Here is a 24,924-nt window from a genome sequence, read left to right on the forward strand (position 1 = left end):
CTGAAACATCAATGTATTATGATTTTAATCAAGATGAACTATTCCCATTGCCGTTGCCTAATCATCAACTCACAAGGGAACTATTGTATTTTGGGGAGTCTGGAGGTCACCTATAGTTAATTGAATTTTATAAAAATTGCACTTGGAAGCTGTCAAAATCTGCTCCAGTTTATTTTTTATTGGCATCGGGGTGTCTGGATCAAAGCCTGACTAATCCCCAGGTTGCATAGGCCCTCGGCAAGGAGTTTCCTACAAGTGCACCACAGTTAATGAAAGGGTTTTTCCTTAGTCCGATGGCCCCAAGGAATTGTTAGCACCTAAGAGGTTTCGATCCCTGAGCCTTGGAGGGAGCACACTCCCAAGACCCACTGCCCTACCACTAGGCCATTCCCTTTCTTCCTCTGTGGCTACTCATCGCCCTCTTTCAAAATGGGACAGATATCTATTCAATTTTCTTTCAGAATTTCATATTCAATATGATCTTGTTTTAAAGATCTTGAAAAGAAGACGCCAAAAATACGAATCTTGCCTTAGCCCTTGAATTACCACTTCCATCGACACCACAATGTCTTCCTCCAACGCTTGCCACCAGTCAATGCCGATGCCACGTTAGTATTAGCACTGTTGAAATGGTCATTGGCGACGACAACCTCCTAAAGAAAATCTTGATTCGGCTACCAACAAAGCCTCTCTTGTCATTTAAGCTCATATGCACTAGATGACTCACTTTCAGCTCCGATCATGAAGTCCTCAATTGGAAGCCCCAAAAATCTGCTCCATCTTTCTTCCTTTGAAGTTGCCCCTTGTGATTTTGACAATGTATGACTTTGTCCATTGTTCACCATCCATCCATCCATGTAAGGATACCACATTTTATGTTTGAGGGTATTTCTTTGCAAAACCATTAGTGTCGTCTCCATTTTCTTATTTAGATTTGTTTCCTTTCTAGTCTTCTACCATGTCTGCGTCAATATGGAACCTTTAATGCCTATATTAGCATCCCTCACCCCCGACTCACCACCACCACCAACAGCGCAATGCCTTTCTCGGGAAAGACCGCCACTAGAACACCTATCTCTAGCGACCAGCAACCCTGCTCCCTCTGTGCTGATGCAGCTGTTGTAAACAATGTTGGTATCAGTGCCAAAATTGTCACAAATAATGCATACAAATATCTATCCACTGTTAAATTAAAAAATATGGTCTGTGTGTGTATATCTGCACCATCTGTGCACAATTTGAGCACTTTTAAGTCTTTTTTTAAAATTAGAATGGATCCTATTTTATAAATTAGAAAATGGAGATTCATATATATGGTGTTGAAATTCAACAGGTAAAAACTTTGGTCAAAGGTCCGTTTTGGATTTTTTCATTCTTATTCATGTATTTTTTAAAAATATATACGCACTATTTTCAAAAAAGAAAAAAAAGAAGAAAGAATGAAAGAAATATATATCATGTTGCCATTCTATATATAGTTCTATTATTTTATTTCTCATTTCCCCCTATTTTCTTTCTTTTTATGTATTTCTTTCTTCATATATATTTTTATGTCTGTATGGTCTTGGGGTTTAGTCATTGGCCAGGGATGTGAAATATCATGCTGCCATTCTATATATAGTTCTATTCTTTTATTTCTCATTTTCCCCTGTTTTCCTTCTTTTTATGTATTTCTTTCTTCATATATATATATATATATATATATTCTTATGCCTGCATAGTTAATATCTTTCTTATTATTAACTTTCTCTCCTTGGCAAGAACTATATTCTTTATTTTCAGTCATGACTGTTTCAGTATACTATTCTAGACATGTAGTTAACTATCTACTAGTTTAGGCATGGGTTCAAATGTTGGGACAAGCTGTTAGCTTTATTGGTATCTCCTTTTGGCAGTAAAAATGTGTAAGGTTCAAGCTCTTGTTGTGATATGGGTGCATGTTTCCCAAAGAGAAAAAATGTCTCTCGTTTGTTGGTTAGGGTGGTTAATTTCTCGATGCAATGATAATTTTGTTTGTTAGGTTTTGAGCGCATTTGTGCTTCTAGACCCTGCTGCCAAGAACACAAAATCTGATAATCTCCAATTTTTCCCTGTTTTACTAATCTGTTGTCAATATGTTCTTCAAGTTTCAAACTTCAGATCTCTGTTATCAGAATTTGATGATTCGTGATTTGATTCACGATTCGATTCGCAATTTTTGCAAAATCAATATGAATATATGGGTGAATCTATTTTAGAAGTGAATCTCTAGTGAATCACACGATTCACAATCGATTCACGATTTGATTCATTTTTACAATTCATGCAATTCTTGAAGCTATCGAGTCCGATATATTTTTTACTTTTTCTTTCTCTATCTTTTTATTGAAAATGACATAATACAACTATTAATAGCATAAGTACCAAAATAACCAATATATGTACAAGATTTGTTGTTATTTTAGTGATCATGAAGTTTTTAATATGATCTAATCAGATTTAGTCAGACCCAACATGTCTTTAACCTTTATTCTTATTTTTTTCCTTTAAATAATCATAATATATCTTCTAAAGATGTTTAAGATTAAAGTAACTTACTGTAGACACTCTATTTTTGACCGCCCATAAGACTTGGGCGACTCAGATTGATCACTTGATGATGAAAAAGTTGCGTTGTACAAACGTTCAATTTTGTCAGCAAGGAGCCTCGGTTTTGAGTTTCAAAAGCCTAGAACCTTGCACCACCTTTGGACCAAAACCTAATTTTTCCAAGCTAGACCACTCAGAGGCCTGCTAGCCAACAGGTGGCCGACTGGCCACAAATTAGTAGCTGGCCGTCCCTCACCTGGCCGGTCGGCCGGCCAGGTTTCCCGGCAGAACAGATATTTGTTGTCAACTGTCCCCCTATGTGCATGCACTGCACCAACTAGTTCAATACATATATTTCCATGATAGCAACTTATTTTTCTATATATACTTGACCATACCTTACGTTTTTAGGTCAGAAAAAATTACCAAAGCTCAAATTCTTGAAAATCTCTCTCCCTCTCTATCTTGCAACACACATACACTACCCAAACACTTCCTAGACCAATATTTTAGCTCTCCTTGCTAAGGTTCTTGAGTCTAAATCTTAGCTCTTGAGGGTGATCACTTGTTGGTTTGTAAATCAAAGAGTAACCTCTCTTGAAGAGGTATAACTTCTACCCTCTCTACACTTCTTCCCTATCTTTCCTTGCTATTTTTACACTATTTTTCCACTTCTTTCTCAACTTTTGGTCATTGATTTTCAGAGTTTTAAAAGGTTAAAATATGTGGTTTTGAGGTCCAAAAGGTGGAGGGGTTAGCCACCTCTCCTTAGGCTTGCTTTCTAGCTTTATTTCTCTCTTATTTTAGCTTACTTTTTCTAGCTTTTTCATACTAATTCCAGCACTATTTTTGTGAGTTTTAGGACTGTTTTGATGTGTTTACTTCATTCATGCTTTGTATAGTATGTTTGTAGTGTTGTAGTCCTCATAGATTTGGTGGTTTAGGTCTTAGACACTAACCTATTTGTGTTGATAGCTTTTATTTCCATAGGTTTCATACATGTGCTCATACTTTGCATAATCATCTCTGCAACCTCCCTTCTTTCTTGATTTTCTTTATTTGAGAGTCGTTTCAAGCGAGTGTTGTTTAAAGTATGAGAGCCCGCTTTACCAGTTGCTGGCAAGAAGGTTCGCGTATAGCACAATCACATTCTATAACACCTGCATCTCAATTTCCTTCAATTTATTCTCATATAATTACGTAATTATGTAGTTAATCAACAACACATAAGGTTTCATATCAACCTATTTCACATCAATTCTACAACAAGTAATATCATCATCCACCAATGGCCAAGGACAAAACCTCTAAATATTTAATAGTAATATTATAATTTCTTAAAAATAAGTTAGTGTGATTCTTATAACATTTCCATACCTCAATATTACCAATATTGTCTAGAGTTAGATTAACAATTATATCATCTCGTAATGTCCACAATTGATTCCACTATTTTTAATCACCAAAATTTACAACGTAGGCCAATTTCATGATAATCATTTATTTCATTCTCTCTCTACTTTCCATTTCTAGTTCACAATGATTATTACAATAATTTATTAATTACTTTTTAACTATCACATATTTCAATTTACTAATAACAATACCTAGCTCAACCATTCATAAACATTAACGCTTTTTTGTACTTCATAACCAACAAATAAAAATAAAGGTTTTTTGTTTTAAACTTCACAACTAACTTTTAATAGCATCAATTCATCATATATTAACATCACAAGATCAACCATTTAAATTTCATTCTCTTCCCCTTTCACATTTCTTATTCACAAAAAAATCAACATGACTCAATAGTTATATAAGAAAAAAATCATCTTCTCTTTTCATTCTCATAAACATTAAATTAAAAATTAGGAATTTTTATTTCAAACATCATAAACATGTTCTCTTAGCTTAAAATTTTCATAATCAAGAACAAAATATACGATTAAACTATATGATTCAAAACCCAAAATCTCATCTACATGTATTTCGAAAATCACTTATAAACTCATTTTTTTTTAATTTTTTTTTTATGCAATAGAAAGCACCACATATCTATCTATAGTGATATATTAAAAAGAATCAAAGAAATTCTTACCTCAAAATATAAAGAAACGCAAATATGAAAATGCAACGCTTGCCGGATCAAGAATTCGAGACTACCGTTGCGAAAAATATGACGAGCTCTCCAACTTCCCTTTAGAAAGATTATGCAAAATATCACTCTAATGACTCCCACTCTAAGCTCAAAGCTTGAGCAACAATGGTGGAAATTGGAGAGAGAAAGAGAGAGAGAGGAACAACTCTCTGGGAAAGGGCCAAAAAAATGGGTAAATTACACTCATCTCCTCTGAGGTTTTTGACAATTATAGAAACCTCTTCTGTAGTTTCAATAATTACAAAAACTACGCTTACTTTTTTTGACATTATCCAGATTCGTCCCTCCCGTTGATTTAAGCCAAATGGTGTTAACTTGGTTGCGCAAATGACTATAATACCTTTAATTGTAATTTACCTATATATTTAATTAACATTTTATTTCTCACAATTTTTTTATTTTTTATTTTATTTCCTTGACTTTGTATTTTTTTCCCCACTATAAGTTTTGAACTTTCATAAGTTAAAAAAAAAAAAAAAAATCAGCCATTAATGAAATTAAGAAAGAATATCCATGTTTCTTATTTGAATTAAATTTGAGATTTAATGTAATAAAAATAATTTAAATGAAAGAAACATAGATGGAGATATAGATTTTAGATGTAATAAATAACAAATTATTTGAGTATTTTATTATTTTTAAATAGTTTATTTCTTCAAGTAAAATTTTGTTTTAATTAGATGTAAGAAATGACAAATTTAAATAGTTTATTATTCTCAAATAATTTCTTTATATTTCATTCCCTATCATCTAATTTTAATTTACTATAATGTGATCAGATATTTTTCACTTTTATATTTATTTTTAAAATTTTTATTATTAAGGTGAGAAATATTGACTTATTTTTTTAATGATAATTAAAATTTGAGAATAATATAGGATTGTGAAAAGATAAAATGATAATTTGTTTTTTTTATATATTTATGAGGTAACATTTGGTAATTTTTAAAAGTCAATGTTTTTATTATAAATATGAAATGTTATTATGTTTATTTTTCTTAAAAAAAAATTTAATACACAAATATGTTTACAAAACAAAAGAAAAATTCATGTTTCGTAAGTTGCTATGGTATTGGGTGATGCTAGCTAACATTGATGAAAGAAAAAAAAAATGATGAAAAAAATTAAGGAAAAAGTGTAGAGAAGAGAACAAATAACAATAATAATAATAATAATAATAAATTATGTGGTGTTGCTATTTGCTACAGTGACATTATGAAAAATGAATGAGAAAATAAATAGAAAGAAAAATGAAAGAAATAAAATGAAGAAAATGGAAAGAAAGGGATAATTTCTCCAAATATGCATTTTTCATACCCAAAAAAAAAAAAAAAAAATAAAAAAAAATCAAATACCTATATGTATTTTTTTAATTTTTATTCAAACTCTAATTTCTCAAAATAATTATTTATAAAATTGGTAGTCTTTTTAAAAAATAAAACATCTTTTATACTTTGTTTTTTAATTTTCAAATAAATGATTGTATTTAATCTAGTATAAGGTTTAATGGTAATCAATTTTATAGCGTTTCTGGTTTAAACTCGACCCATTTGATTTTTGGATTTAGGTTTCTTTTCATTATATAGTTGTTCTTGCCTTGTTTCCAATTATTTATCCTTGAGTTGGGCTATTGGGCTGTGTTGATTGCGTTTGGTAGTTTGTTTTTCAAACTTTTGTTGTCTAGATTTTTATTTTTTCGCTCGAGTGAAGCTTCTTCTGCTCGAGTGGTCTTTGTGAACATCTAGTATTTTTGCAGGTCTGCAAAACTATTGGGAGTTTGTATTCTTCGTTCGAGCAAAGCTTCTTACGCTCGAGCGACGACCTTTGTTTACAAAACTACTAGGAGTGTGTATTCTGCGCTCGAGCGAAGGTTCTTGTGCTCGAGCGGAACAACTTATTGTGTTTAGTCGGTTGAGCGACACATCTTGCGCTCGAGTGAACTGTACGTATATCAGTTCATAAAATCATTCTTCTAAGTCACTTTTTCACCTATTTCTCTTTAAACATTTCAAATATTTCCTCTTACTCTCTCTCTAAAACTCACATATTTTCCTCAAATACACCTAGATCCGTTGATCTTTTCACCCGTCTGCCTTTGTTTAAAAGATAGTGCTTGACGCGGGCTTCGTTCTAACCAGAGCAAAGTTGGTTTTTGGCATTTTTGGGTTTCTCTCTCTCTCTCTCTCTCTCTCTCTCTCTTGTGTTCTAGCTTAAGGTAGGGATACTTTCCACATTTTTTATGGGTTTTAACTTAGTTATTTGTCATTTTTAAACCCTATTGCGAATTTGGAAAATTTGGAACAAATCTAGGGTTTTGTATAAAAATCAAAAGAGGGTTATTCAAATGGGTTTTTGGAAATGATTTTCATGTTAGAAATAATGTTGAGTTGTGTGGAAGTGATTGATTTTGGATACTTGGGGTTAATTTTGAAAAGAGTAAGAATTTTGCCCTAAATGCCTCAAATGTTGGTTTTGTATAAATAATGAAATTGATGTTGAAATTATGAAATTTGATTGGTATTGATGAAGATGGTAGAGTTGGATATGTATTATCACTCATCTCTTGAAATTTGGAAAGTTTATCTTTATTGATAATTGTTTATTTGTTTAGAAATATCTGTTTTGGGCTATCGGTGGAGGATAGCTATGAGTATTGTAGAAATTGTATGTGAATTAGGAGAATTAAAACTATTTTCTCATTCATTTGCATTGAGCATTATCTCATACTTATACATTGAAAATGTTACTATTTTGGAGAAAATGGGTGAATCTGGGAAAGGAATTATTGTTACATCAAATAACTTGGCCTGTGTGTTCTGGGTAAAAGTCTCGAAAACCATGCATATACATGGGTACTGGTTCCGTGGATGAAATTTCCTTGAAATGGAAATAGTAGTGGTTGTATAGCCTATGTTTACATGGGTCCTGGCTTACGGTTTCCTCCAGACAAAATTTTCAGGAAATGTTGTATTGTTTTGAAACTCTCAGAGTGTGATTCACTGCCCCATTTTCTATTGTAATAGAAATGATTTATGAATCGATATAAATACTTTGCATTGCATAGTTTTGAAAAGAGGTATAAAAACTGTTTTTGCACGAGCATTGCATATGCATTCAATTTATAGCTTTGTTAAGGTTCATATACTGTGTTGGATTATTTCTACTAGGCTTTGGTTCACCTTACGTGGGAAAAACATTTCAGGTGCTGATGATATGCCTCCACTAAGGCAATAGCTTAGGATGACTTGGAGCGAAAGCTTCTTTTTGTGTGTTTATTGTATTTATTTTGTACAAGCTAAGGGTTTTAACTGTATTGGACTTAAGTCCACTTTTGTTGTAACCAAACATCATCTTGGAAAGCTGTAAGCCCTTAGGGCATTTTTTATCTGTTTAACTTCCATTTCTTTTCTTTTGTTCGAAACTTATGCTATAGATTTAGGGCCAGACATTATGAATGTATACCGCATATGTTTGCCTTTTGTAAACACAATTGTATTTAATAGAAAATAGTCACTTTATCGTTGTTGTCATTTATTGATATTATGGATGGATTATTGTATATATATTTCGGGGCGTTACAAGTTGGTATCAGAGTGTACCGGGTTTGAATACTTTGGGTATGTAAGAAGTGGTTATTACCACAATGGGTTTGTCTCGCTTGTTTGAGATATATGTATGTATGGTATGCTTATGTGATAACATACTTATGTGGTTATATGGGTATGAGATTTAATTTCTAAGATATTGATCGGGTCTACAGGTTTCCAGAAGTCCATCACTACTGTTTCTAATTGGAATTCTAGTAATGCTGCGGGATGGTCATTATCTAGGAAGGAAATTCGTATGTGTTTATGTGACTACGTGCTTATGTGGAGTGAATTACTGTTGTCCACTGCATTAGGACGCGAGTGAGTTAGCTTCAACATATTTTTGTAAATGTGCTAATCCCTTTTGTTACCTTCATTAGGATGTCAGGACGTAGATGTGGTAGTGGTAGGTGTGGTAGGCCTAGAAGGCATGAGGTGCCTTTACCGGAAGAGATTTTGGCGCAAGAAGAAGGGGTTAGTCAAGCCAATGTAGCCGAACCAATTGGTCAACAGACCATGGGCGCTTTGGCCTGTGAAATGGCCGATACTTTATGGGAATCCATGGACATTCGCAGAGCTGAGAATCAAGTCCAGGCCCAGGTTGCTAAAGCAGAGCCGTTCTTCTTAAAGATGGAGTTCGTTCGGTCCAATCAGGATGAGTTTTTGGGTGATCCGAAGGAGCCATTGAAGGCAAACGAGTGGTTAGAACAAATGGGGAAGACGTTCAAGATGTTGGGCATTAAGGACGACTGATTGAGGGTGACCTTGGCATCTTTCCAGCTGAAGGAAAATGCAGGTCAATGGTGGAAGTATGCGCGTGGGCACATTAGAGTGACTTAGGAGGCTTTTGTCAAAGCCTTCCAGGATAAGTTCTTGCCTCCCACTGCTAGGGAGAAGTTGAGAGACCAGTTTTTGAAGCTCAAGCAACTTAGTTTTCCAGTAGTCGAGTTTGAGGCAGCTTTCACAAGCCTTTTTAGATTTGCATTGGAACTCATGTCAATAGAGAAATGCCGTTGTATCAAGTTTGAGAGAGACTGAGGACCAGGCTTTTTTTCAAAGTAGCTAGGTCGATGATTAGGGACTACGGACACCTTGTGAAGGCGGCGTAGTTCAGGTAGAGGAGGAGCGGATGAGGGGCTCCAAGAAGAGTCAGGAGGTTCAGGGGGAGAGTTGAGACAGTAAGAGGTAGAAAGGTCTCGCCCTGCAGCAGTCCTAGGCTGCACAGTCTAGATCCACCTTCTTTGTGCTGAGTTCGGGTTTAGGTAAAGGTAATCCGGAAGGTTTCTCTTGTTACAAGTGAGGCCAGATGGGTCACTAGTCTCCAGCTTGTTCGTAGAGAGGAGGAGGGCAACAGTCTGCACTGGTAGCAGCTCATTCTCAAAGCCAGAGTCAAGAGAGAGGGCAGCCACCTACTTGTTAGTAGTGTGGGCATTCAGGGCATATGAAGTGGTTTTACCCTCAGTTAGGTAGCACACTCGGTGCATTTGGTTTGAGGCAGACATAGAGCCACCAGCCTGCACAGTCAGCATAGGCCTCGAGGGCCAATCAAGGAACCTTTTCGGCTCAGTCAGTGCATCATACTTATACTCCGAGGGGTGAGCAGGTGGAACAAAGAGCTACAGGGCGTGTGTATGCTGTTACCACGCCAGACCTAGTGTTAGCGCCTTCAATTGTGAGAGGTACTTTCTTGTTATGCAATTCTATTGCCAATGTGTTGATTGATATGGGGGTATCCCATTTTTTTATTTCGTTTGCATTTGCATTGGCATTGGGGTTAGAAGTGGCTCGGTTAGCATCTCCACTCAGTGTAGAGTCACCTATTGGTGGTGAGATTGTCTTGGAACAGGGGTGTCGGGGTTGTGAGATAGAGGTTGTCGGTCGCTGGTTGCCTTTTGCATTTGTGTTGATTGACATGTTGAGTTTTGATGCTATATGGGGTATGGACTGATTGTCATCGTACTGGGCTGTCATAGATTGTTACTGTCAGAGGGTTACTGTATGTACCTTGAGCGGTGATTGTTTTTATTTCATGGGGGACAGAGCCGATAGTGTTTTATCACTGGTATATGATTCACGTGGTCGCAGTGAGCTTAGTTGTCTTCTTGCGACCTTTTTGGGTAGTGAGTGTGACGAAATCCGAGTTAATTTGCCGAGGGTAGTTTGTGAATATCTGGATGTTTTTCCTGAGGATCTCACTAGTTTGCCACCCCATCGTGAGATTGAATTCCCTATTAACTTAATGCCCGGCATGGCATTGATTTCTATGGCACCTTATAGATTTGCACCCGCCGAGTTGAGTGAGTTGAAGATTTAACTCCAAGAATTGCTAGATAAGAGTTTTATTTGCCCTAGTACTTCACCTTGAAGAGCATCGACTCTCTTTGCCAAAAAGAAAGATGGTTAGTTGTGACTTTGTATAGATTACCGGAAGTTGAACCGGGAAACTGTTAAGAACAAGTACCCAATGCCTTGCATAGATGATTTGTTTGACCAGTTAAAGGAGTCTTGTTGTTTCTCTAAGGTAGACTTGAGATCGGGTTATCACCAGTTGAGGGTCAAGGCGGAAGATATCCAGATGACGGCATTCTGTACGCAGTATGGCCATTATGAGTTCCTAGTGATGCCTTTTGGACTAACCAATACACCAGTCGTGTTTATGGATCTAATGAATCGAATATTCTGTGAGTTTTTAGATCGTTTCGTAGTCGTCTTCATTGACGATATTCTGGTTTACCCACCCTCCAAGGAGGAACACGAGGAATACTTGCAAGTTGTGCTTGAGTTGCTTAGAGCCCACAAATTGTATGCTAAGTTCAGGAAATATTAATTCTGGTTGAGAGAAGTTAAGTTCTTAGGCTACGTAGTATTTAGGGAAGGAGTGACTGTAGACTCTTCGAAGATAGAAGCAGTGCAAGATTAGGAACAACTCAAGAATGCCTTTGAGATCCATAGTTTCTTGGGGTTGGCCGGGTATTATCGTCGGTTTGTGAAGGACTTCTCTACGTTAGCATCACCTTTGACTAGACTAACGAGAAAGGTAATCAAGTTTACGTGGAATGAGACTTGTGAAAAGTCTTTTCAAAAGCTTAAGGTTAGACTCACTACTGCTCTAGGGTTGATTATTCTGGAGAGGGATTTAGGCTATTATGTGTATTGTGATGCATCACGAGAAGGTTTGGGTTGTGTTTTGATGCGAGAGGGAAAGGTAGTGGCCTATGGCTCACGTCAATTGAAAACACATGAGAGGAATTACCTTACCGATGATTTAGAATTAGTAGCTGTGATCTTCGCTTTGAAAATTTGGAGGCATTACTTTTATGGTGAGAAGTTTGAGGTGTTTTCGGATCACAAGAGTCTAAAGTACCTGTTTTCACAGAAAGATCTAAATTTGAGGCAGAGGAGGTGGATGGAGTTTATGGAAGACTATGACTTTGAGTTGCACTATCATTCGGGAAAAGCCAATGTAGTGGCTGATGCCTTAAGTAGAAAGTCCTTTAGCAGTGTAGCGAGTATTGCCATCCGAGAGTGGGAGATGTTGGGTGCTGTTAGTGAGTTTGACTTACATCTTGGGGAGTCCATTGAGTTAGCAGCCTTGTTTTTGGTAATTGCACAACCTGTACTTGTGAGCCGAGTTATAGAAGTGCAGAGGGGTAACCTTGAGGTAGAAACCCTTCGAGAGAAGATCTCCAGTGGAAAGGTAGAATGAGGCTTGAACATGTACTTTGACTCGAGTGCTAGATACCTTGACCGTCTTTTCGTGTCGGAGTCTTACCGAGGGGAAGTACTCCAAGAGTTTTACCATTCACACCTTGCAGTGCATCTAGGAGTCACAAAGATGTATCACGACCTTAGTCGTCAGTTTTGGTAGAAGGGGATGAAGAAAGACGTAGCCATGTTCATGTGGAAGTGCCTTACTTGTCAACAAGTGAAGGCCGAACATTAGAGGCCAGTGGGTTTGTTGCAACCCTTGCTTATAGCCGAGTGGAAGTAGGAGCATGTCACGATGGATTTTGTTATGGGTCTTTAGAGGGCTCAACGGGGTAATGACACCATTTGGGTGGTAGTTGACCGATTGACTAAGTTAGCGCACTTTGTACCTATATGCACGAATGACTCGGTAGACTTTCTAGCCAACCTTTACATTAGGGACATTGTTTGACTGTATGGGGTCCCTTTGATTATTGTATCAGATAGAGATTCGCGTTTTACGGCTTGGTTGTGGCAGAGCCTCTAGAATGCCTTAGGCACTAGGTTGACTTTCAGTACCGCCTATCATTCTCAGACCGACTGGCAGTCTGAGCGTATTATTCAGATCCTTGAGGATATGCTTCGAGTTTGTGTCCTTGACTTTAGGGGTTCGTAGGAGAGGCACTTGCCCTAAGTGGAGTTTGCCTATAACAACAGCTTTCAGTCGAGTATTGGTATGGCACTATTTGAGGCCTTGTACGATCGACCGTGTAGGTTTTCTGTTCGTTGGGCCGAGGTGGGTGATGCACCTATGTTGGGTCCAAAGTTAGTCCGGGAAATGACGGAAAAAGTTACATTTATCCGTAAGAGGTTGGTCACAGCTCAGAGTCATCAGAAGAGCTATGCTGACCGTAGGAGGAGACCGTTGTCCTTTGAGGTGGGAGATCACATCTTCCTGAAGATATCACCTAGACGGGGTTTGATGAGGTTTGGAAAGAGCGGGAAGTTGTCTCCTAGGTTTATTAGGCCTTTTTAGATCCTAAAGTGGATTGAGGAGGTAGCTTATCGTTTGGCCTTACTGCCACAGCTTTTCGGGGTGCATGATGTGTTCCATATCAGTATGCTTAGGAAGTATGAGCCGAATCCTTCACATGTGTTGGATTGGATTGAGTTAGAGGTTAACGAGAATGCCTCGTATGAGGAGAGACCGGTTAGAGTTTTAGATACTTGAGACCAAGTCTTGCGAGGCAAGACGATTCCTTCGGTAAAAGTGTTGTGGCGACACCACGGGGTTGAGGAGGCCACTTGGGAGCGTGAGGCGAAAGTCCATGAGAAATATCCGGACTTGTTTATTGATGTTTGAACATATATTCAGACTTTGTTATGTTAATGAAATATAAACATTGTATATGTTTTGAAAATATGAATCGTATATTCAATAATGAACATATATTTATCTTGTTGATGAGAATGGATGACTGGTGGATAGGTCATGGTGATGATTTGAAATTATTGTCAATGTTGTAATTGGTCAAAACATGGTTTTAAATGTTTAGTTTAAATTTCGGGGGTGAAATTCCTTAAGGGGGGAGGTTATAGCATTTTTGGTTGAAACCCGACCTATTTGACTGTTGGATTCAGGTTTCTTTTCATTATATAGTTGTTCTTGGCTTATTTCTTCTTGAGTTAGGCTATTGGTTTGCGTTTATTGCGTTTGGAACAGGTTGGTAGCTTGGTTTCTAAACTTTTGTTGCCTAAATTTTTGTTCCTTCGCTCGAGTGGTCTTTGTGAACATCCAGTATTTTTGCAAGTCTGCAAAACTACTTGGAGTTTGTATTCTTCGCTCAAGCGAAGCTTCTTGTGCTCGAGCGATGACCTCTGTCTGCAAAACTACTGGGAGTGGGTATTCTGTGCTCGAGCGAAACAACTTATTGTATCTGGTCGCTCGAGCGACACATCTTGTACTTGAGCGAACTGTGCGTATATCAGTTCATAAAATCACTTTTCTGAGTCACTTTTTCACCTCTCTCTCTCTCTAAACATTTCAAAACCCTATTTCCTCTCACTCTCTCTCTAAAACTCACATATTTCCCTCAAATACACCTAGATTCGTTGATCTGTTCACCCGTGTGCCTTTGTTAAAAAGATAGCGCTTGATGTGGGCTTCGTTCTAACCGGTGCAAAGTTGGTTTTTGGCATCTTTGGGTTTCCCTCCCTCCCTCCCTCCCCCCCTCTCTCTCTCTCTCTCTCTCTCTCTCTCTTTCTCTCTCTTGTGTTCTAGCTTGAGATAGGGATACTTTCCACACTTTTTGAGTTTTAACTTAGTTATTTGTCATTTCTAAACCCTATTGCGAATTTGAAAGATTTGGAACAAATCTAGGATTTTGGAAAAAAAATCAAAAAAAGGGTTTTCCAAATGGGCTCTTGGTTCTTGGAAATTTTTTTGATGTTAGAAATAATGTTGAGCTAGATAGAAGTGATTGATTTTGGATACTTGGGGTTGATTTTGAAAAGAGTAAGAATTTTGCCCTAAATGCCTCCAATGTTGGTTTTGTATAAATAATGAAGTTGATGTTGAAATTATAAAATTGGATTGGTATTGATGGGGATGGTCGAGTTGGATATGTATTATCACTCACCTCTTGAAATTTGAAAAGTTTATCTTTATTAATAATTGTTTATTTGTTTAGAAATATCTGTTTTGGGTTATTGGTGGAGGATAGCTATGAGTGTTGTAGAAATTGCATGTGAATTAAGAGAATTGAAGCTATTTTTTCATTAATTTGCATTGAGCATTATCTCATATTTATACATTGAAAATGTTACTGTTTTGGAGAAAATGGGTGAATTTGGGAAAAGAATTATTGTTACATCTAATAAGTTGATCAGTGTGTCTTGGGTGAAAGTCCCGAAAACTGCACATATACATGGATGTCAGTCCCGTGGATGAAATTTCTGTGAAATGGCAATAGTAGTACTTGTATAATCTACGTTTACATGGGTCCTAGCTTATGGTTTCCTCCGAACAAAATTTTCGGGAAATGCTGTATTATTTTGAAACTCCCAAAGTGTGATTCACTATCCCATTTTCTATTGTAATAGAAATGATTTATGAATCGATATAAATACTTGGCATTGCATAGTTTTGGAAGAGGTATAAAAATGTTTTGGCACGAGCAATGTATATGCATTCACCCTATAACTTTGTTAATGTTCATATACTGTGTTGGATTATTTCTACTGGGCTTTGGTTCACCCTACATGGGAAAAACATTTCAGGTGCTGATGATATGCCTTCTCCAAGACAATAGTTTGAGAGGACTTGGAGTGAGAGCTTCTTTTTGTGTATTTATTGTATTTATTTTGTATAAACCAAGGGTTTTAAATGTATTGGATTTAAATCCACTCTTGTTGTAACCAAGTATCATCTTGGAAAGCTATAAGCTCTTGGGGCATTTCTTATCTGTTTAATTTCCATTCCTTTTCTTTTGTTCGCAACATATGCTGTAGATTTAGGGCCACACATAATGAATGTATACTACATATATTTCTCTTTTGTAAACTCAATTGGATTTAATGGAAGATAGTCACTTTACCAGTGTTGTCATTTATTGATATTGTGGATGGATTAATGTATATATATTTCGGGGCGTTACAAATTTATTAGCTCTTTTTTTTTTGATAAGGTAATGTTTGATTATTCTACACACACACACATATGCTTGTCTTAACAATTTAGAATTTTTTAAATATTGTATAGAATTTAATAATTTTGTTTAATATTATTAAAATAATGCATGGGTCTTTATTAATTTTTTTTGTAAAATCTCAGGAGATATATGTGAAATTTACTGTTTGAATATATAAGGGCAATTTAGGAATTTTTTACCCCATAGAACATGACGTCAACATGACGTTAGCATATTATGTTAAATAAATTAACAGAAGATTAACGGTATGAGAATCTTAATTATCGCTTCAAAAGTAAGGATATTTTTATAATTATTGAAATTATAGGAGATGTCCTTGTAATTATTAAAAATCTCAAGAAAGGTGAGTGTAATTTAATAACCAAAAAAAAAAAAAAAATGAAGAAGAAAGGGAAAAGAAAAGATAAAGGAAAGGGGGGTGGGGGCAGCCCGACGTGGGTTGCCTCTCTATTTATTTATTTTTATTCAAATATTGATCTATTTATATACACATCTATATAGGTATATATATATATATATATATATATATCAATTAAAATCATTTTAATAACACTTTCATATTTTGTAATATAAAATAATATAATTTTTCATATTACAAAATATATATTTTTTTCATTTAATAAAACACACCATAAATTTACATTTTAAACATTTATTATAATATAGTATAATAAATAATAATAACTCTCAAAGTGATACTTTCCATTCACATAATTAAAAAAAATCAAACAGTTAAACATGTGTTACATGAACCCAAATTAGATTGATTCTAAATTATGGCTCTTGAATTAAATTTCCACCCATGAACCAAACATGCTCCAAATATATGCAAAACTGAACTCAATAAATTTTACCTCAAGTCATGATTCTAACATCAAATCTCAACACAAAAATTTTGCTATAAATTAAACTGAACACTATTCAATTCGTAAATTTTCAGAAATAAAGACTCATGCATAAACACTTCATAAAATTTTCATAATGTTTGAGCTATACAACTATTTTCAAAATTTTACAAAAATAAGATCTTCAACTCGAGAGACAAATTTTACCCTAAACTTGTGTAACAAATTAGAAATTGTGTTTTAATTATCATAAACCCAATTACAAATGATCTTTTAATATTAAATATATATATATATATATATATATATCACTAACCACGTGGTGCAACATCCATCCAATTAAATTATGCAATGATTTTATAAATATTAAAAAAAAAAATCCAGTCATTACAACTATTCACCAAATGAATCCACCGAAATTGAATTGACAATCTGCAACACTATACAAACAGCAATACAAAGTGTATTGTTGTCCCTCAGTCTCCCAAAGCACACTATCACCAATTTCCACCCATCAGGTTTTGAGAAACAACATACTAGCTGCCAATTACTATTAAGTAAATGACCAGTGACGCTCTCAACACTAAACTATAGTGAATCAAATGGCTCTCAATTTGTCAAATGAAAATGTCATTTTTTTAAAAAACAAATTGCCAAATGAAAATGTCATTTTTGGGCCTTATTAACATGTGAGATGCAGATAGAAAGTGCATGCATGGCCAAATATTGGCAATTGTAAATTTACACTTTGTTGTTTGGGTAGAAAATATTTTTTTATAGTTAGTGGTGGTGGTAGAATGAAGGTCGAGGTAGAGCTGGTAGCATGGTGGTGGGGCAGCGGTGACAGTGATAGCGACGATGACGGTGGTGGTGGCCATGGTGATGATGGTGTGATGGTGGAGGTAAGAGTAGCGGTGGTAGTATAGTGACATTAATAAGACTGTTCGGAAAATATATTTTGCATTTTAAAAGTGAAAAACATTTCATATCTAAATAAGCTCTTTTTTTGTTGATAATAAAAATTATTTTTCATTGACTTTCGTTTTCTATTATTCCAAACACGAGAAAATACGAACCAAGCAAAATGATTAAATCCAAGATCTTCAATATGGGAAACAATATTTTTATTACTTAAATAGCACACAACATATTTATTTTTAAATCAAAATTAAAATTTATATTTTACGATTTAACAGCACTCATCAAATGGACACACACTTTCTAGCATATATATACATTCTAACCTTTGATATTGTATCTGCAACTTCCCAGCATTGTGTAATGCATCAGCTTGACCAAAATTCGCCATGGCCCCAAAAGCTACGCCACTTAGATCAAATTGAAATGCACTGCAACTACATCACACAAATCAAAGATTGCTACAGTTACTGAATTCCTTGAGCATATTAGATTTGACATGCATGTCACCCAGACATATTTTGAAAACCATAAATATGCTTATTAGATAGCTTCAATTAATGTATGAAAACAATGAAAAAAAAATGAAAACATTTTTGGTGTTTCTCAATTTTAATGGGAAAGGATTCTCTCCTGTCCACAGTTTTACTAGAGGGTGTTGTTGAGGTTCATAGAGCCACCACATATCCTATTTTGATAATTTGAAAAAAAAAAAAATAGATTCATTATATTCATAACTATATGATTTCATTATATTTGTTTAAAAAAACGAATGACAAGTATAATTTTGAAATTGTCCATCATTTTTTTAAAGACCACTATGAAAACAATTATATGGATATAAATATGGCATTAATCTGAATTTTATCCTAAATGATCTACGCAAAAAAAAAAAAAAAACAAAACTTTACAAATTATATGATTCAAATCATCAAAATAAGACCTATAATGTATCTTATGAACCGATTATCACACTTGTAATTCAACAGTAAATTAGGTAGAACTCATTCCCATATTAATAATAGAAAGCCAAAAACATAAAAGAGGGCTTGTTTTCTTCAAATTTTAAGAGAGACCTATGTAATTTACTCTAAACTGTACAACCAAAAACATATTTGTTTTGTTCATTATTTGAGATGAGGGGTAGAGAGGAATAGAGGTGTTTAGTTGTAAAGAGTGAGCCGTCCAGTAAGTGTGAGTAAGAAAAAAAATAGGGGTTTAGTTGTACAATTTAAAATTTCTAAATTCTTAAATTATTATTTTTGTCCATTAGATTAAATTTTCACTATTGTTGATTTGCGAATATTGTCTCTAATTAGACCATATGAACTCAAATAAGAAACAATAAATGGATGCAAATAATAATTTAGGAATGAAGTAAAAAACCGTGACTATAGTTTACAGTATAACAAAATATGAAAATGTATTGAATTTTTATATATATATATATTTGTATTTTTGGTATTTGGTGATTTTTTTTTTCTCACAAATATGATACTTTTTAAGTGTATCTAAATTAGATGTATTTAAGAAATAAAAAATGTGCGTAAAATATTAAAAAAATTCGCTAAAAAGGAATAAAAAAAAAAACTCAATTTTTTGAAAAGTGAATTAAACCAAACAAGGTAAATATATTATTTTTTCATCCATATAACTAATGAATTGTTGATAAAAATAAGCTAAGTGTTAACCCACTGTAATTAGGAGAGGTCGGTGTAAATTTACCTAACCAAGCACTCATTTTCTTTTTCATTATTTGAAGTAGAGAGAAATAGGAGTGTTTGGTTGTCTAAATTGTAAAATTATTTTATTAACCATTAGTTTAGATTTTTAGCATTAATGATTTGGACTAATTGTCTCCAATCCAACCATATGAACTGAAATCATCAACAATAAAAACTAAATAGATGGAATTAATAATTTAAAAATGAAGTAGAAAAAATGACTATAGTTTAAGGTATAAAAGTAAATTTGTTTTTTTAAAAAAAGACCTATTAAAAAAGTGTCCAAGTCTTGTACCTTTTTGAATTGCAGTTATTAGAGTCAATAACAAACCTTTATTTTCACTGCTCATTTAGGAAAATGTCTCGTAGTTCAAATTTTGTGGCTCAAAAGTGGCTCAAATGGCCAAAACGACATCGTTTTGGCCATTTTTATGTTGTTCTGTACTCAAAACGACGTCGTTTTGGCCATTTGAGCCACTTTTGAGCCACAAAATTTGAGCTACGTAGCATTGTCGGCTCATTTATTACATCCATGATTTTATTTTTTTAATTTTTCGCATGATGATTTCCAATCAAGTGCTTTGTATAAACATAAGGAAATAAACTAGCTTTATTATGTATGATACAAATAAACTGCTAAGAAACTAAAAACAGAGTAGATAACAACCATAACTAAGCCATAGTTTTTCATGATGAAGCAAAAGAATGCAGAAATTCATTGTGATACTTACCAAAGGACACCACTTGCATTCACTAATTTCACCTTCCTCTGTTCCTGTGAACATGCTTTTTAAATCTCTTTCTGCTTTCGTTTTGTTCACCTTCAATGATCCTCACAAGTCATTGAGGTTTTCCTCTAGAGAACATAAGATATCCCATAACAAGTCCCCATACCAGCCCACATCCATAACCCGGCAATATGACATACCAATTGAATCCACTTGAAGAATACGTATTGTCTTCTTGTTGTGGTGTGCTAGGGTCGCTGCATGTATTTGACAATGGAGGTCCACATAATGCCAAGTTACCAATGTAGGAATCATTTAAAAATGTATCAAATTGGTTGCCTTGTGGTATCGGTCCTATTAGTTGATTCTGTGAAAGGTTTAAGACTTCAAGGGATTTCAAATTCTTTAGTTGTTGAGGGATCTCCCCAATGAGTTTGTTGGAAGAGAGGTCTAACCATTCGAGCATTGTCAAATTAACAAGAGATGTTGGTATATGACCTGTAAGGCTATTGTGAGACAAGTTGAGCCCGCGGATTGAATTTAACTTTCCAATGATCTGTGGAATCTGACCTTCGAAATTGTTTTTCGATAAATCAATTACAGTGAAAATGGTTGGGACTTTTTCCATTTCTATGGTTGATCCTTTGATTACCATAGTCAAACAATCATGATAATGATATGGATACTGATATAAAGAATCAACACCGGAGTTCTTGATGTATTGCAATTTATAATTGGCTTCTATGACATTCATCATTGCATTGAAATTCTTGAAATATGTTTTTGGCAGTGGACCAATAAAATAATTGTCTGACAAATCCACAACTCTCAAGTTAAGGAAGGGAAATTTGGCTTTGGAAGCTGGCATAGGTCCATGGAATTTGTTAGATCTCAAACTTAGAACTTGCAGCCAGCGTAGTTTTTCCAACCAAAATGGAAATTTGTCAGAGAACTTGTTACATCCAAGATCTACCACTCATAGCATTTTGCAATTGACTAAAGATTTTGGTACTGTACCCTCAAATCCATTTCCATTAAGGTCAATAATTTCGAAGGAATTTCCCTTTACAAATGTATTAGGAATGGTGCCAGAAAAATTATTTTTCCGTAGATCGAGCACAGAGAAATATGTGCTGAAGTTTCCTAAACATTGTGGAATAGAACCATTAAAGCTATTACTAGATAGGATAAGTAATCGAAGGGAAACTGCATGACAGAGCATGTCTAGCTCACCACTGAAGTTATTTGATGAAAGAATGAGACTAGTAAGGTTCACGAGTTTGAAGGTTGAACTTGGAAACCTACCATATAGGTTGTTATTGCTCAAATCAATAACAATTAAATCAGTGGATTTGAACTCTTTTACACGGCCAGTCAATTTGTTATTACTGAGGTTGAAGTAATACAATGCTGGTAAGCTAAAGACCCTAGATGGAAGAGGTCCTGTTAGCTGATTATTCGACAAATCTAACACAAGAAGTGATGTTAGGTTTGCAACCAATGATGGGAATGGACTGTTGGATTTATTTTTCTAGTGTGGCCCAATAGCCTACATATTTTCTACATGTTTTAATTTATTTGGACTCCACAAATAGATAAAGCCAATATTTTGAGATCAAGTTCAGTAAATAGAATTTTAATATAATCACTCTTCTAAGATAAGAAGAAAACCTTGATGGATTAGGAATTCTTCTAATAGAGTTTATCTGGCCCTCTTCTCTCCTCTATATAAGGATGAGTGACTCCCCTTTCATATCATGAGTATTATTTTCATCACTCTAAATTTTATAGTCATCCTAATAAAGTGAGAGACAGAGAGAAGAAGGTGAGCCAAGAATTAAAGGTTCAACTATTAGGGGTATTTTCTCAGCTTCTCTAATTCAATGGCTGTCAAAGGTATATTCGTTTTATTCTTGAGTTGTATTGAATTCAAGATCCTGTAAAATTTAATTCCGCATTATTATTATGGTTACATGTCTTATTAAATCTTACATGTGGTATCAGAGCTTTAGTTTGTCAATCAATACACCTTGGAATAATAATATATTTATGAATATTGTTATTATAGTTATAATTATTCATAACAACATATTTTTTGTTCATAAGGTTTGAACTCTCGGCATGTGTTGGTTATCTTGAATATACGCTGTATGTTCAACCTTGTAAGCTGCATGCCATATTTATTAGGCAGTGTCTGAATGGTACATCTAATCTCTTTCATATTCATTATGCATCAAAGAAACTCTTTTTGTGTTGTTAAAAGTCAAAGGTTGTGTAAAAGAAGATTTCATTCCTGATTTCTAAATCGTAACTAAGTATGCACATCATGAACTCCCTCACTCACTTTGTTTTGTGATATGTTAGGTGCAAACTTTTATGTAATTCTATATGCTGTTCATATTCATGTTTTGATTTATTATCAATTTTAGTGATAATAATTTTTATAATCATCATAATATGTTATTGAATTGAGTGTATTGCTTGCCGTTATGATAAAGTGCATAGATTAAAAGTAATTTTAGAATTTTGCTAAATCGTTCGGACTATTAAATAAATATATTTATTTGATTGTATCACATTAGAGGATTATGTTTTTGCTTTGTTTAATTATGCACACTTATTGTCTATTATTGTTAAATATTTATATATTTTCATGATTTAAAATTGATATCATGATATAATTTTATGACATTGAATATTAAATATTAAAGTGGTTAATTCATATTAGGTGTAATTCTTATTAACCATTATTTTAGATATTCATGATTGTTATAATACATATATAAATATTCCTGTTCATCCAGAGTTATTATTATTATATTGGTAATAGCAATCACATAAAAGAAATTTTAGAAATCATAAAAATAGTGATCTCATTAAAATTGTGATTGAATTAATGATAATTAAATAACTCAAAATTAATGAATAGAGAATATTGTTGGTTAGTTCCGTATTCATAGGGTTTACTAATTTAGTAGCTGCCAAAGTGGCCTAGATTTGTAAAACTTATGAATATAGAACTACATAAAAGAATTGTTAAAAAGGGTAACATTAAGGTCGATAATATTCTCAATTGCAGTTATAATTAGGAGATTGAGACTAGCCCAAAGGAGAGTCACTTTCAAATAATTATAAACTGGGTAGGATAATGTAACTTATGTAATTTGACAGATTAGAATTGAATACCCAAAGGTAACATGACTAGCTGAAAAATTGCATAAATTACTTTAGACCTACATAAGTGATTCTTGACGAGTGGACAATAGATATACCTAAGTGTTGCCCAAAGGAAAAACTTATGTGATATCAATAGTTCATCATAATTCTCAAAGCTTTAATATGTATATTGTTTATGCCTTTTTCCGTGTTACTTATGAGATCTTGTGTTAATACCTCTTAAGATCTGTCAAAATGATAGCTTGCTATCTAAGGTGGTTGGACTTAGAAGGGAGGCTATATTGACTCCTCCGACCTTCTTGGGATTTTACTTGGTTATTGACCAAAGGACTCTTTAGTGACATCACCCTAACGCTTAAAGTAAAATTTGGTTAAAGGCTGTTGAAGATACTCATGATATGAAAGGGGAGTTACCCATCCTTATATAGAGGAGAGAAGAGGGCCAGATAAACTCTATCAAAAGAATTCCTAATCCATCAAGGTTTCCTTCTTATCTTAGAAGAGTGATTATATTAAAATTCTATTTACTGAACTTGATCTCAAAATATTGGCTTTATCTATTTGTGGAGTCCAAATAAATTAAAACATGTAGAAAATATGTAGGCTATTGGGCCACACTAGAAAAATAAATCCAACATTCTCCCACTTGGCCCATTAAATAAAGAAGACTTTTTCCATTAGGTAAAAAATCTGCGATTTTACCTTCAAAATTATTACTGTCAACTCTCAAGACGACGAGATTTCCAAGGTTTGAAAGTGAAGATGGGAGCATGCCGGTGAAATTGTTATATCCGATGCCTAAACCAGTCATTTCTGTAAGGTTTCCGAACAACGTAGGGATGGTTCCATAAAATTTACAACGAGCGGCATACAATGTTTTCAAGGACTTCAAATTCCCAATTGAGTCTGGTAGTTCTCCAGAGAAATTAGTGCGTGTAAGCACCAAGTACTGGAGAGGACTGCTCGAGTTTATAAACTCGGGAAAATAACCAGCGAGAGCATCATTATATGGTATACGCAGCTCATTCAGATGTGGTAAATGGAATATTCTGTCAGGAAATTTTTCACGCAATCCACATTCAGAAAGATGGAGAAGTGTTAAAGAAGTCAGATTGAGCAAGGAATTCGAAACCACTGAAGATATGTTTACATCTCTAAGATTAAGTTCTCTTACCTTGGTTAAGTTTTGAACAAGTAATTCAAATCCAGGTTCTTCCAACCTCAAATCATAATTGTAAGAGAGATCAAGCGAGACCAATTTGCTCAGAAATGAGACTTCTATAGGGACTTTTCCAGAAAAACTAGAGTCAGAGAGGTTGAGGTGTGTCAATCTGGTGAATCGACTAAATTCAGATGAGATTTGAGACATGCCAAAATCATTGAAAGCAAGGTTGAACCTTTGGAGGTGAGGAAAGTAGTAGAAGATGGTGCTATTGGGTTGGATGGTGCCTAGGAGCCAGCTGCAACTGAGGTCGAGGCCAATTACTTGACTTGTGTTGTTGTCACACTTGACCCCATCCCATGAGCAACAATCAGAACCCTCCTTCCATGACTCCATCTTCGGGTAAGAAAGGATTCCGACAGAATCACAGTCCTCATCGGCAGATTTATTGAAGGAAAATTGTTGCTTAAATTGGAGCAATGCAGAGGTCTGTTGTTGAGTGCAGAGTTGGGCATGCAAACAAGTAATCTAGAAAAAACAAAGAAACAAAAAGAGGTGAAAAAGTTGATTGTTAGAGACCATCTTTGCTCCTAGATTCAAAAACAAAGGTTGTAATGCTATAGGCAAATGTAACGTGTTTTTACTCATCAAGGAAGACTT

The 24,924-nt window shown here is 34.6% G+C and overlaps 1 protein-coding gene across 1 annotated transcript; it reads right to left on the reverse strand.

Annotated features, from left to right (window-relative positions):
- Positions 1-953: 953 nt before the first annotated feature.
- On the reverse strand, positions 954-24,660 carry LOC145823726 (uncharacterized). Its single transcript, XM_082923250.1, has 6 exons — positions 23,805-24,660; positions 21,159-21,392; positions 20,943-21,068; positions 20,126-20,786; positions 17,800-17,910; positions 954-1,116 (listed from the first exon to the last, which is right to left on the reverse strand). The coding sequence occupies exons 1-6, from the start codon at positions 24,658-24,660 to the stop codon at positions 954-956; spliced, it is 2,151 nt and encodes a 716-aa protein (XP_082779376.1).
- Positions 24,661-24,924: the final 264 nt, after the last annotated feature.

The sequence above is a fragment of the Camellia sinensis genome, chromosome 4 (assembly GCF_055761805.1).
Source record: "Camellia sinensis isolate YWXY chromosome 4, ASM5576180v1, whole genome shotgun sequence".
Taxonomy (NCBI): Eukaryota; Viridiplantae; Streptophyta; class Magnoliopsida; order Ericales; family Theaceae; genus Camellia; species Camellia sinensis.